This window comes from Schizosaccharomyces octosporus (assembly GCF_000150505.1).
Source record: "Schizosaccharomyces octosporus yFS286 unplaced genomic scaffold supercont6.3, whole genome shotgun sequence".
NCBI classification, from domain to species: Eukaryota; Fungi; Ascomycota; class Schizosaccharomycetes; order Schizosaccharomycetales; family Schizosaccharomycetaceae; genus Schizosaccharomyces; species Schizosaccharomyces octosporus.
In genome coordinates this window covers 1,541,331-1,554,952 of record NW_013185621.1, presented here as the reverse complement: position 1 = coordinate 1,554,952, position 13,622 = coordinate 1,541,331, and the positions used below count along the sequence as shown (strand labels likewise).

The 13,622-nt window shown below is 37.7% G+C and overlaps 6 protein-coding genes and 1 non-coding gene across 7 annotated transcripts; 3 read left to right on the top strand and 4 right to left on the bottom strand.

Annotated features, from left to right (window-relative positions):
* The first annotated feature begins 83 nt into the window (after positions 1 to 83).
* SOCG_01243 (translation elongation factor eIF5A) lies at positions 84 to 774 on the top strand. The gene has a single exon (XM_013164198.1). The coding sequence runs from the start codon at positions 140 to 142 to the stop codon at positions 620 to 622; it is 483 nt and encodes a 160-aa protein (XP_013019652.1). The 5' UTR covers positions 84 to 139; the 3' UTR covers positions 623 to 774.
* SOCG_01242 (RNA polymerase I upstream activation factor complex subunit Rrn7) lies at positions 730 to 3,141 on the top strand. The gene is made up of 2 exons (XM_013164197.1): positions 730 to 1,479; positions 1,520 to 3,141. Exons 1-2 carry the CDS (start codon positions 1,369 to 1,371, stop codon positions 3,014 to 3,016), a joined length of 1,608 nt encoding a protein of 535 aa, XP_013019651.1. The 5' UTR covers positions 730 to 1,368; the 3' UTR covers positions 3,017 to 3,141.
* Positions 1,277 to 4,314, bottom strand: SOCG_01241 (spindle pole body protein Spc24). The gene is made up of 3 exons (XM_013164196.1): positions 3,600 to 4,314; positions 3,214 to 3,549; positions 1,277 to 3,130 (listed from the first exon to the last, which is right to left on the bottom strand). The coding sequence occupies exons 1-3, from the start codon at positions 3,751 to 3,753 to the stop codon at positions 3,024 to 3,026; spliced, it is 597 nt and encodes a 198-aa protein (XP_013019650.1). The 5' UTR covers positions 3,754 to 4,314; the 3' UTR covers positions 1,277 to 3,023.
* Positions 4,072 to 4,186, bottom strand: SOCG_16400. The gene has a single exon (XR_001203030.1). It is a non-coding gene; the product is annotated as a 5S ribosomal RNA (ribosomal RNA).
* A 477-nt stretch (positions 4,315 to 4,791) lies between the features above and the next one.
* Positions 4,792 to 6,010, bottom strand: SOCG_01240 (uncharacterized protein; the record flags this gene model as incomplete). Its single annotated transcript, XM_013164195.1, has 6 exons — positions 4,792 to 4,865; positions 4,937 to 5,107; positions 5,148 to 5,390; positions 5,429 to 5,501; positions 5,551 to 5,690; positions 5,902 to 6,010. 6 exons carry the CDS (start codon positions 6,008 to 6,010, stop codon positions 4,792 to 4,794), a joined length of 810 nt encoding a protein of 269 aa, XP_013019649.1.
* Positions 6,011 to 6,863: 853 nt separating this feature from the next.
* Positions 6,864 to 9,341, top strand: SOCG_01239 (cathepsin D). The gene has a single exon (XM_013164194.1). The coding sequence runs from the start codon at positions 7,700 to 7,702 to the stop codon at positions 8,861 to 8,863; it is 1,164 nt and encodes a 387-aa protein (XP_013019648.1). The 5' UTR covers positions 6,864 to 7,699; the 3' UTR covers positions 8,864 to 9,341.
* On the bottom strand, positions 9,270 to 13,613 carry SOCG_01238 (transcription factor tfiiic complex b box binding subunit sfc3). Its single transcript, XM_013164193.1, has one exon. It carries the CDS (start codon positions 13,591 to 13,593, stop codon positions 9,619 to 9,621), a length of 3,975 nt encoding a protein of 1,324 aa, XP_013019647.1. The 5' UTR covers positions 13,594 to 13,613; the 3' UTR covers positions 9,270 to 9,618.
* Positions 13,614 to 13,622: the final 9 nt, after the last annotated feature.

Here is a 13,622-nt window from a genome sequence, read left to right as displayed (position 1 = left end):
AACTCAACATTTCTTACTCCAAAGCTTTCTTCGCACATTAAAGATGGGGTAGGGTTTCATAGGGTAGGGCTAAAAATAGTCACGGAAAACAAGTACCAACAACAGTAACTTGGCAACTGACAGAGACCACGAATTAACAATGGCAGAAGAAGAACACCAGATCGACTTTGAAGGTGGTGAGGCCGGTGCCTCTTTGACTTTCCCTACCCAATGCTCTTCTTTGCGTAAGAACGGCCACGTTGTCATCAAGGGCCGTCCTTGCAAGATTGTGGAAATGTCTACCTCCAAGACCGGTAAGCACGGTCACGCCAAGGTTAACATTGTCGCCATTGACATTTTCACTGGCCGTAAGTACGAAGATGTGTCTCCTTCCACCCACAATATGGAAGTTCCTGTCGTTAAGCGTGATGACTACCAATTGGTTGACATTGATGACGGTTTCTTGTCTCTCATGACTTCCGATGGTAGCACTAAGGACGACGTTCGTATTCCCGAAGGTGAAATTGGTCAACAAATTGAAGAAGGTTTCGAGGAAGGCAAGGACTTGATTGTCTCTGTCGTTTCTGCCATGGGTGAAGAAATTCCTCTCACCGTTCGTGAAGCTCCTAGCGGTTCTTCTTAGATTGGGAAAGGTTATTTCTTACTTTTAGATTGTATAAACATCTAAAAAAGGTTTTGCAACGTTTTATGTTCTCGTAAGCTATGTAATTACAGCGTAAACAGCATGTAGAGTCTAGTATTATACAGAATAGCCCGAGCTGTAGATAAATCGTTTGGTTGGCTGTGTGTTTAGTTCCCCAGTCAACTCTGTAATTCACGTGGTCACTACTATAATAGTAAACGTGAAAGCTCCGAAAACCTGTTAATTCTTTTCCATAATCTTAATCCATCTTAATCCATTACTTGTGTAATGGATTTAGTTTCTGTATCTAAATTTCCATTTATTTTGAAGTACAAGGACATCCGATCTTGTTGTAAGAGCGAACCAACTCAAAACCAGACTGCTTCGGTTACAGTTGCCTTTATTGCTATTTTATCGGCTTACTGAACTTGAAAAACCTACAGGAAAAGAACTAACTGGATATTATCTCCTGCCGTAGCGTCCCTTTCTTTTCTTTTCTTATCTTTGCTTTTTTCTTTTTTGTTTAATATATTTCAAGCTTATGCTTGGAATAATAAGCTTTAATATAATTTTATCCAACAATAATTCTTGTTGATCATAAGTCAACCCGGATTTTTCGCTTTTTTGATTCTTTTAGGCGTCTCGAATGATTTCTACTAAGATATTTTATTGAAGTAAAAGATATTATTTCAAGAAAAATTGTTCACCTATTGTAACATATTTTTTTAATTTCATGACTTGGGACAATGGATGGTAACTGGTTTCAAGGTCCCCCTTGCCCGATTCGAAACTGTAAATGCATTTGGTATTTCAAGAATGAAGGTCAAACAGTCTGCAGGCGAGGTCACATTCAACATGTAAGTCCAACGGTAGTTTGAAGAAATACTTATAAATTAGGGAATGGAAATAGCACAGGATGATGAACCTGGTTCAGGTGCTTTCTTCCAAACGAGAAAACGTAAGGTTGTTCGTAAACAATTCGATACAGCTGATTCTGAGGAGCCTCTGTACGGAGCTGCTGGTCGCGATTTGTATTTTCAGGTTTACCAAACGATTCTGCAAACTCAATGTAGTGCTTTAGTCTCTGACTTGAAATTCCCTCCGACTATCGAGGGATTAGTCCGTGATTTATGGGGACTATATCTATCATTTGCATATGAATCATTTTCTTCTAGTTATGCATCCTTGAATAAGGACTTATCGCTTCTTGAGGTCTCAGACTCAGATTTGGATATGGAAGATCCAGACACTCAAACTTCAAATACGTCAGAAGCAAGCAAAAATATTCACAGAGACCAAAACTTATCATATCCGAAATTACTATATTCTCAAGCCTTTATCTATATCTCTTGTCTCTTGCTACGCCTTCCCGTTACACTTCATCAAATCCGAATGTGGATTCGTGCAGACTTATTGCCTTACTATAAAGCTTTTAAAGTTATTCCGCCACAAATCATAAAACGACTTCCTATTAACTACGTTCGTATGCTGGTTCCATACCACTATCCTTCCACCCATCGTCTGCAGGGAGCCGTTTCAACTATTCTTCAAATACTCATTCCAAGGTATAGCATACAACTTCCTCCAATTAACGTATCTCTGATATTATTAGATACTATCAAGTTCTTTGTTTTTCCCGTAGAATTATTTCTTCCAGTCATCCAACTAATCAACTCGTTAAATCTTCCCATGTCTTTAGGAGAAGCACACAGACAAGCAGAAGCTTCATTCAGCACTAATGTTCATTCAGAATTTACTTCAGAAACTTCCACAAGTCCAGAGTTAATGATTCTCGCAGCACTATTGGTTTCAGCAAACATTTCATATGGATTTGACAGACCAACATCAGGCTTGTCTAGTGAGTCTGAAGACAGCATGATAATTCCTGATTGGGAAAAGTGGATGAAATCTGTTTTGAGTCTTCGAAAAACCAAGCGAGAGTCATTTATGGAAATGGACGAATATTCAATACAGTATCTAGATGATAGAGAAATCGATGGTTACATAGATTGGTATTTAAGGCAATTTCTTGATGACGGCAACCCAAATCAGCTTCCACAGGGAATGCTTGATTTATTTTCAATTCCCTCAAAACGGACCGACACTGCTAATCAAGCAGAAAACTCCGATAGTTTCAATGTGGACTTCGATCACTTAATCAATACAGCTCGTTCGTTTAAGCTCGTGAAAACCAATGAAGCGAATCTTAGGTCAATCCTTTTAAAAGATGAACCATATTTGCCCATGTTTTTACCTCGACCTGACCCAGATAGTATATCTTCTCGTGTGGTTTCCGTGGTAGCAAAGCTATATGATATTAAACCAGCGATGCTCATAACTGCAGTACGGTTTGTGGAGCAACGGATAAAGAAATCAAAACAGATCATACAATAAACTTATATTAATCATTCCCCTCATCGTCATTCATTAAATCCCATAAATAATTTGAATAAAAGAAAGGCGTATACTTGTTGCTTATTTGCACCGTTCGTAAATCGTTTTTTGTATCTAAATTCGCGTTAGTACTTTCTGTTGAACAGATTGAATCTTCTTTTCAGAAGATATCTAACATTTTTACACTAGTAACTTACAGACTATTACTTTTCTCTGTTCCATATCATCAAAACTTTGCAAGTCAAAGCCTAAAGAGTGATAAAATCGTAGTCTCAAAAGAGCAGCATCATCCTCATAATGATGGAAATCTTCCTCTTTTTCCTCTTCCTTTTGTAATTGTAAAATCTGTTCCTTCATTCTCTGCAATTGAGATTCCAAGTTCATTATTTCTGTCTCGGTGTCGTTCAATTGCTTAGCCAGCTGGAACTTCTCTCTGTCTTTTTGTAAGATTTCTTCTGCATGTTCTGGTGATTCGGTTGCTTGTTTCAATGCTTCAGTTACTTGTGATGATATTTCAAGTTTTCTCGATAACGCTACATCGTTAGTTGATCAAAAAATTTACAGTTTTTTAACTTGAAATTACCTTTTAAGATATTCCTTGAATCATCAATCTTTTCTTCCCTGGTTCTTTCAATGTGTGCTCCCAAGTCCTGTATTTTAGACAGGGTTTTTAAATCAGGTGCAATTTCGAATCCATCTAGTGTTGAACGTATTAAGTCTACAGGATTATCTGACATTTTTCTTGATTAATTGGATGAAAACGTCGGCCCTGATTTTTCGTGACCTATTTTTTCAGTTTTACTGAATTCCAAAGAACGTGCAGGTCAGTGGAGACATGCGATGGTTCATCTCTCGAGTACCGCTAATAACTTAAAAGTCATAAAATAACCAAACAGTTATTTTCTTTTTTAATATTGTTACTAATATTGATTCTTAAAATGCGTAACTATTTAGTTCACGATGGTAGGTGATTTTACGAATGTGAGAGTATCCCGATTGACATAACGCAAGACAAAAAGAGCAGCAAAACCAGAGGAAAAAAATCAAGAAGAAAAAGCCTACAGCATCCCGGATTCCCATGTTGTCTCCAACCATAGTACTAACGAGACCCTCAGACGCTTAACTGCAGTGATCGGACGGGAACTGGTGTTTTCGCCTAGGTGTGGCCGTAGACATTTACAATGTGTAAATGAAGGTATTTCTCCTGGATATCCTACTTCAAAATGCAATTTGTTCAGTTCCATCTGCGTCTGTTTACATGGCTGCATGGAAGTTGTAGTCTGATAATTCGTGTTTCAATTCATTTATTTGACTCTCTAAGTAGACGACAATTTGATTCATTAGGCTACAAAAGTCGGATCGTTCAGTTGAAAGATTTGTGCTTGCTATGCTGTAAATGAAATTTAACATTGACGGTAAGGCAATCACTCGTTCCCTACAAATCATGAAAGACATGTGATTACACCGCACAGTTTTGAGTTAGAATCGGTTGATTATTTTGCAAAATTATCGTCATAACAACTAAGTGATCATTAAAAAGGTTGCATTAACAAAAATTTTCGTCACAAAGAAAACGAACGATTCATAAATAACACTATTGCGAGACGAATTCTTAAATACATAAAAGAATGAACGTGAAAAGCAATCCAACCTGCCGAATGAAGCTGTGCTTACTTTTGTGGACAAGAATACAGAAACTCGAGGGATTGCAATTGATATGAATGCTTCCAACGAAAATGTGATTTATAGGAGGGATGAAGAAGATTCGTTAAAACTCAAACTTCAGCGCTTTGCTCAGCAAGAGGTTGAAGCTCAATTTCCTCGTTACGAGGTGCTTCATTTTCTGGATCTGTCGGACTTGGTTAATAATTGCTCTATGATAGGAAGCATTTACGTAATGTACATACCAACAGTACATACGAAAATAATTCGCAGCATTTCTTATGCCGTTTCCTATGACATCTGCACCGTTTCCTATGACATCTGCACCGTTTCCTATGACAACTGCGCCGTTTCCTATGGCATTCACCATGTTTCCCATGCCATTTCCTAAATCAGCAATGAAGATTCGAAGTTGTCGCGTATCCGTACCTAGAACCAGTTAGAATATTTCGCAAGGTGTAAGACATACTCCAAAATAAAACAAACACGGCAACGTTAACAATGCAAACAAAATAGAAAAACCCTTTGTCCATCTTTTCAAATCCTATTACCTTCTTTACAAAATAATACACGGAATAGCAAGGGGCATTCAGAGAAGCCGTACATATTACTGCGACACACATGTTGGACAGTACACTACAAATTTGCGTGAATAAGTAGGACAGCACTCTACCAGTTTGCTTGAACCATTCTTTAGGAATTAGAGATATTGCTAATAGTTAGTAAAAATAAAACATAGCGCTAACTTACAATAGAGAAATAATGATATCGCCCCAATAAATCCGCCAAAAAGTCCCCAAAAGTCTTGCGCCCTCACAGGAACCTTGAAATAAAAGAACATTACGAGAAGAATACAATAAGCCCCAATGTACCCAAGAGACGCAAAAAAAAGAGATATTCGCTGAAACCCACTTTGAATATGTCGAATTCGACCCAGTAATGTTAGTGGACTCTTGGGCAGAATGCTGAGCAGATCCATCAGCCATTTCTAAATCAATAAATTTGTTCGGAGCTAATGAATGTATTAGTGATGAATGCTCTTGTTGTTTGAGAAAGGATAGAGCGTTTGTCAAGTCTGCTGATGGTAATCAACAAGTTTATTAATCTTAAACACAACAAGTAAACAAACAAACATGATTCTTCATCAAAACTGCTTTTAACCTAGATTTTTTCAACAAACATATAAAAAACCAACCCTTCCTTTCTATTTCAGTAAATCTTACCTGAATACGGAGGAGGCGTAACCTCTGAAGAATGTATATCTGATTTCTCATCAATGAGCGTTTTAAAAGACTCGTCAGAGTCTGAAACAGGGCTGTATTTATTCTTCATTTTTGCAATGGCAAACCAAAAACCAAAAGAGCACCAATATCTATAGCTGAAACAAAATCAACTAGAATTACCAAGAAAAGTCTGTAGAAATCGGTTCCACTTTTCAGGGACCTGTAAAAAAAGGAATTGTTCCTTGTTTCTAAAGAAAATCAATACCTTGAGTAAATTCTGTCTAAAACCAAAGATAGGTATGAAAAAAAATCTTGGTAATGGTTTTTCGCATGTCTCAACTTCATAAAGCAGCGACATTATGTCACTGACTGGTCACATCCTTGTTACAATTATTCGGCTTTTCGCTTTTCACCGTAAATATTATTAATGGATAATGTAAACGAGTCGGTTATTACAAAAAGTAAACAAAGGACCTCTCGTCGAAAATCCAAAAATCGTTTACTTTGAATGACAGACAAAGAATACTGAAATATCCTTTAGTTTTTAAGACAGATCAATAGGCTATCTTTGTTGTTTTCGGTGCGTGCACGCTCACAAGTATTATTTTCCATCATTATACTTAAAACACTATCATGTATTAAAAAATCATAAAATGCTCGGATGTGACAAGATCTAAAAGTTTCGACAACAGCAGATAATAGTAATACTTCCAGGCATAAAACCTAGCTTGTTTATAGAAACAACACGAATAGGACCTATCAAATATATGAAAAGTTTGACGGTTTGATCTAGTGGTTTGATTCCAACTTGGGTGATGTTGGTCGTGGGTGAAAGTCCCAAACAGCCCTCTGCTTTTACCTTTTGTCGTTCTTGTAAGACAAACGAGTGCTACAGTAAGAACCGTAAATAGGTTAGGATACTCTGTGACGTACAGGAGAAGAGGAATACTGCATATGTATACTTTATTACGTATCGAATAATGACTTTAAAACTTGAAGCTTTTCAGGACTTTAAGAAAAGACTGAACCCCTATTTCTTTCTTATAGAAAATGTACACGTTTCTTATAAACGTCGGAAAATGTTATTTTGCATCGCTTGTGTAGCGTTTACGTGGATGCCTTTTAAATCTTCGCTCCTGGTTCGACTCGCGATTGGTGAATCTTGAGAAGTTCTTTTTAAGACTATCCTTCTTCTTTTTCTCCAATATGATGGACCAGCGGTTATACCGCAATGTATAACGCAGCTAAGCTTGAAAGCAACTAAAAGTAAAGGGAAGATCGAGATGACTAGAAATTCGTCATGTAAGTCTCCTTCGTTTCATGATGTAAAAATAAAAGTTGCCAAACTGGATCAATTGGACGGCCGCTCACTGTACAAATATTAGATCCGTGAACTGCTCCGTTTCTCTCACTTTACTACTCAATGACAAGCGTTTTCTTTCTTTCTACCTCATGATAAATCCGGATTATCTCTTGGAATCAGTCTTATTTCATTAATAAACTGTCCATTTCTAAATCCTAAGTGAATGATCTAAGTGTACTACTAAAAAGGCCATAATGAATACGGTACTGAGGGATGAAAGATTTCATCAGTAAGAGTGATAAAACACTATTTACAAAATCAATACTTAAGGAAAAGGAAGAAAAAAAAAGAGAAACGTAATTTACAACCCCACTTCATTGTAACGACGAAGAAAAAGTGAACTGATATTCTTGATTTGGACAAAATGAAACAGCTATATATAGCTCTTTTTCCTATACGATTTCAATAATCATCGAAAAAAGCAATTTTTTGGGAATGCTCTTTCTTACATTCTGTTCTACCCTCATCTTATTGCTGGTTGCTACCGATCAGGTAAGAGCTTCTTCACCCATTACCCTGCCGCTGAAAAGAGTAGTAACCTCACCACATTCGAATCACACCGACAGGGTGGAAGACACAAATTTCAGTAATGCAACTAATGTAAAGCGTTCCGAAATGCGACGACCATTGGGAGGACGTCATTGGGGTGTAGCGTACTCTGTGCAAGTCGGCCTTGGTACACCAGCACAGACATTCAATGTGCTTCTTGATACAGGCAGTACTGATCTATGGGTGCCAATGAAAAATTGCACTGGGACTAGCTGCGAGGATAATCCAGAATTGTATGATCCTTCACAATCGTCCACAGCCTACAATCATGGAAATACAAATAATATGGGCTATGTATCAGGTGCTATAGATACAGAGATGTATTCAGACACATTCCGATTTGGGGACCTTGAAATTCCCGATCAGGTTTTTGGTGCTGCGACAACGGCAAGTCTGTTCAGTTACAAAACATATGGCGACAGTGGAATCATGGGTATGTCAAGGGGTACTGGATCTTTTGAATCTGGAACAAATGCGTTTCGTGCCCTTTTTGACAAAAAACTCATTTCCCCTGCGACAGCCTCCTTTAATATCACCAAAAATCCCAACGATAGCTCCTTGATACTTGGCGAGACTCATTCTGATCTAGAAAAAAAGGGCGTGTCTTGGCACGATAACAACAACTGTACACCGGATGGCTTCTGTGTGACCGTCACCAGTATCTGTGTCATAGACAAGAATGGAAATGAGACTTGCATTTTAGAAAAGGGTAGTAAATATAAAGCAGTGTTGGACACAGGTGCTACAGTAAATTTGCTGGATACAAAGATTGCATCTTCGCTCAGTCCTCTTTTGGGAGATTCGGGTGATGGTCGTATACCTTGCGATGCTCCTGACATCGCATTTGAGCTCAACGGTCAAAGATATCAGTGGTCGGTCGATGATTATGCTACACAACAGGACGGCGCCTGCTGGACCTCTTTCATTCATCAAGGTTCTCTGGATGGTAATAACCAACTCAATTTTGGAGATACTTTCTTCAACAATATCTTTACTTCTTTTGACTATGAAAACAACATGGTGGGAATTGCACCTTATGATTCAGTTTAAGAAAAATAATCTGATTATAATCTAAGTATTTGGTTTTCGCTTGTTTGTTTGAAAACTACAAAGCTTACGGTAAGAGTATAATTAAAGATTGCCAATTGACAAACTGGCTGCTTGAAGACTCGTTTCCAAATGGCCTTGGTTGAATGTACAGGAATAACTTACGAAGCTCATATAAAATGCAAAATAAAGAGTGATATATGAGATCGTTGATACAACGTATAGCTATATGGATTAGACACACAGTAGTGATCTTAAACATTGGATGCTGTTTTACGACGCTGAAAAAAGATGTTAAAACTAAAAGTAAAAATATGAATAAAGAATTATAGAAAACCTATAGCATCCCGGATTCCAAATGTTGTCTACAGCCACAATATTGAACTAACGAGCCCCATAAACGTTTTAACTGTAGCAATCGGACAGGAACTGATATTTTCACCTTGGTACGGCCGTAATTTAATGTCTAGTAGAAATAAAGTGAGTTTATGAGTAATTTCTATTATTCGTCTACAATTATTAAAAGTAAAGATCTTTGGACCAAATTTTGTATTATGTCTATCTTTTTATATTCCAACATCATTTTCTAAATCGTATATATATCATACCGCACATAAATATATTCCCCTTTAATATACAAACTGCCTAACGATCTTTAGGTTTTGTCATCGCACAGAATAAATGCACTTAAGAAATTAGAATGACAGACCTTGCAGATACCGATATTGCAAAAGACAATCGACGGCAGTATCAGATGCTTAAATTAATTTCTGGTAAAATCCTGGATTTAGGAAAAGACCATTCTTCTCAATGGCGGCGCCAGCTATTAAAAAGTACTCTATTATTTCTCGTAACTCATTATCATCTAAACCAGGGCTCAATATTCTTCCGAGTTCCTTTCTCTGTATTCCAGGTCTCCTAAGCAACTGATAAATGATAGCTTGTTTTATTTCCAACCAGATTTGGTCAATAGTGCCTTTGTTACCATCGAGCCATAACCGAGGTTCATAACTAGGGGGAGGTATTAATGACGAAGAGTCAATAGGTTCAAAAGAATCATTAGCTTTCTTGCTAAGTATTAAATCCATTTTTATATTTTCATGTTCCAGTAAACGGGTCCGATATCCCTCAGCTAGGCCAAACTCGTTGAACTTACTGTTTATTATTGAGGCCTCAACTTTTCCTCGACTGAAAAGATCTAAAACACAAGCGACCGTACCACTGTTGCAAGCTTCTTGTATCATATGGCTTTTACCTTCACGAAAACCATCCGCCAGAAAATTGTAAAACCTAGGAGCCTGAAGCAACAGAAATGGAGGAAATGGAGATTTAAGTGAGTTAGCGAATTTATCTGTAAAGTGATAATTTCTTCCTGGTTGCACCCGGTTTGACTCAGAGTGCACACGTGCTACAATATCTTTCCGGATAAGATCGTTATGAGCAGAAAGCAATACTTCTTCAGGAAATTTAAGTAATCGCGATTGTGCGAATCGGGAATCGTAGTCTGAATCGGGAATAGCTAAAATACTCTTGATAGTGGATTTAGCTTCAAGAGTAGTTAAATCAACTTTCTTTTCTTCTTCTTCATTATTTATATTATCCTCATAAATGGGCTTAATGAACGGTATATCTGAATAAATATTCATTCTTGCCATGGCGGAAAGGGAAGTATCGAACAACAAGTCTTTGGGATCTTTCCCATCTTTCACCATTTCAACATCATATTTTTCATACAGTTGTTCTAAGCTGTCTGGAAGATTTGAAGAAGATATATCCGAAGAGCTTATTATGTAGGGTCGATATGATGCTTTAACGGAAGGCATAGGGTCAAAACTATCAGCGTTTTCTGGATACGACTCGAGATCCCCTCGAGTGACAGCATCCTGATACATTCTTGTCCAATTAGCCAAGAGAAATTGTTGTAGACTTTTGTATTTCGTATGTTGCCGGATTGAAATATACCTCCGACTCAAGGAGGTAATATCACGGCTTGGAAAACATTTTTGAACAGCCTCCCACTTTATATTACGATGAACTCCACCATACTGTACCTGAATAATAACCACCGCTCTGATTAAAGTATCGTCTTCTTCGGCGGTAAAGTCACTCTTGAATCTTTTTACTGATCGCTTACTAGAATGCGTAGCACTGGGGTAGTAATCAAGTTCTGGTAGAGGTGCATAACGATCCTTTCTTACTTTATTGGAGGCTTTACTAAGTGGCTGCGATTCCAATGTACTTTCTTCAGTTGTAACAGGTTGACTTAATGTAGGTGCCAGCGATTCAAGAAGTTTTTGTGCTAATTCCATTGGATCTTCTTTTTCTTTTTGTTTTCTTATATTCTTTTCAAAAGCTCGAGATTCTCTTCGGGCCTTTATTTCTTCCACCGGCAATGCTTGTTTTCGCCTTTTACTTCTGGGTCTATCGGGAATATCAATTTCAACACCTCTCAGTATATCTTTATCATTGCGAAATTCGGATTCATTTCTCATCATTTGATGTTTCATATCATAAAGTCTAGGATCATCAGACTTCATATTGTATCTGACAATGATGTCCTTCCTTATTAACTTACCAAACCCATTTTCGAAAGCAATAACAACCTTACGAACTTTTTTTTCATGTAGTAATTTATCAAGGGTTTGACGGAGTGTTCTGCGATCCATAACAGTTCTAACAGAATTGGGGTCTCGTCGTACCTTCAAATCTGCCAAATCTTCATACATATTCTTCGAAATCTCAAAAGCTCCATTTTTCTCTTCTAAGTAAGCCATAATAAGTGACTTCCTTTGTAGCATCACAAAATCCACAACCTGTCGAGGACGATTTGAAACAGTCGTTGAAGGGTCTTCTAAGATAGAATTTTCGGAAGAATTTGGTAGAATTTGATTTATATTCATATCAATATTTCCAAAAGGAGTATACGGTACATCAAGTATAGATGTTTCAGACTTCGGAGGAGGAAGCGATTCTCTTAAGGCATCTTCTCTCTGACTTTTTAGAGACAATTCGAATAAAGAATCGAGCTCACTTGGTCTTGACGGTAAGGAATTATTATCATTCACGTCAACACTGGCTTCGGAATTTAAATTATTCGAATCAGAGTTAACCATTAGGGACGGCTGGTTTGAAGGTGTACCTTGAGAACTGGAAAAATCAAGTTGATTTGGAGGAACTGGAGAGGAGACTGAGACAGATAAAGAGTTTTCTTGTTTAATTGGGGAGGATGTGGGAGGAGCACTTTTCGGCGTGCCTTTCTTAGGACGGCCTCTCTTCTTTGGCAAAACAGTCATACCATCAGGTGAATAAATGGAAGAATTGTTTTCATTCGAAAGAGTATTCGCATCTTTAAAAAGAGAGGTATTATACGGAGGAAACTCGCCAGCAGTAGGATGTACATTGCGGGCTATTTTTGTAATTTCGTCAGCCGATAAACCATCTCGTAGCAATCGTTGAATTTGGTTATGCAAAGTAAAATAACGATATTGTCTAGATTTGTTTGTCTTATCTTCAATTCTAGTAAGAACTAAATGAGAAAGGTAGTCAGGAACAGACGATTTATTTTCAACGAGAGAACCGAGAACTTTGAACAGAGGTTTATTAAATTTCAATCCAGTCAATTTCTGAAGAATTCGTAAAGTTATTAATCCGTCTAAACCTGAATTTCTGACAGCGACATAGCATTGGAACTCCAAAGGATTAAATCGAGACCATTGAGGTACCATAAGTGATTCGTCTTCAAGTGGTTGAAGGAAAGCAGAATCAAGCTCTCCTTTTATTGGAATCTGGGATTCTTCATCTTCCAAATCTTCTTCTTCTACATTATCGTCCGCATCTGACAAGTCCATATCTTGGTTAAAATTCTCAGAAGTAGGCATAGGATAATGTTTTAGGAACTGCAAGCATCGAATATAACGATCAGGAGAATTCGGGAGGAAAGTAAGGCATTTTCGAATATAGCCATTGTTGTGCAAATAACTAGTCTGACGGGAAAAATACCTTCGTTCCCATTTATTTTGATTTAAACCTACCTTCGTCCGTGCATCTACATGGCGACAAACGCCATTTTTAAACTCTTGAACTACAGAGCAAATCTGATGCCGGATTTTATCAGTATTGTAAACCTGGCCACCAGACACTTGTGCAACAGATTCATTCATTGTACTATTCTCAGACTCAAAGCGCTTTAACACTAATAAAGCGGTTTGAGCCTTGGAGCGGCTAATAGATACCTTTGAGATTAAAGAAGCATCTTCAAGAGCCTGTATTCTGCCAAACACGCTTCTAGGTTCTTGCCTTGTCTCCTTGCACAACTGAATACGATCTATACCCTCGTGGCGATATCTCGAAATACAGGAAAGTAGTTCAAAAGCCAACGGTTGTATTTTAGAATCTGCTTTTGTTTTATAGGTAAGAGTAATCCATTGACGATCCACTGAAGCGAATAACCTTAACTGGGTTCGAAAAAAGGGGCTAATTTCTTGATAATTCCATGGAATTGAGTCTATTATTTGATGTTTGTTGGCAGAATTCGCGTCCTCAATCCAAAGTTCAATTCCATCTTCTTGTAATAGAACCGGCCAAATGAACCCCTTATAATCATCATCCAAGTTTTGCACGATTCCCCGGCGGAAATAAAAGTTTTCTGCAAATGACCATAAACGGTCTATATCACAACCAGAGCTTCCATCTAATGCTATTTCTTCGGAACAATACCGAATTAGGGAGTCCATCTCAATGACTCGAACTCTGGTTTTTAAGT

What these genes read in the sequence shown, in the direction of transcription:
- SOCG_01239 (XM_013164194.1), top strand. Translation starts at nt 7,700, where the DNA reads ATGCTCTTTCTTACATTCTGTTCTACCCTCATCTTATTGCTGGTTGCT.
- SOCG_01242 (XM_013164197.1), top strand. Translation starts at nt 1,369, where the DNA reads ATGGATGGTAACTGGTTTCAAGGTCCCCCTTGCCCGATTCGAAACTGT. An exon ending in GGCGAGGTCACATTCAACAT is followed by an intron (nt 1,480 to 1,519) that starts GTAAGTCCAACG and finishes CTTATAAATTAG; the next exon opens with GGAATGGAAATAGCACAGGA.
- SOCG_01241 (XM_013164196.1), bottom strand. Translation starts at nt 3,753, where the DNA reads ATGTCAGATAATCCTGTAGACTTAATACGTTCAACACTAGATGGATTC. An exon ending in TTCAAGGAATATCTTAAAAG is followed by an intron (nt 3,550 to 3,599) that starts GTAATTTCAAGT and finishes CTAACGATGTAG; the next exon opens with CGTTATCGAGAAAACTTGAA. An exon ending in ACAGAGAAAAGTAATAGTCT is followed by an intron (nt 3,131 to 3,213) that starts GTAAGTTACTAG and finishes ACGCGAATTTAG; the next exon opens with ATACAAAAAACGATTTACGA.
- SOCG_01243 (XM_013164198.1), top strand. Translation starts at nt 140, where the DNA reads ATGGCAGAAGAAGAACACCAGATCGACTTTGAAGGTGGTGAGGCCGGT.
- SOCG_01238 (XM_013164193.1), bottom strand. Translation starts at nt 13,593, where the DNA reads ATGGACTCCCTAATTCGGTATTGTTCCGAAGAAATAGCATTAGATGGA.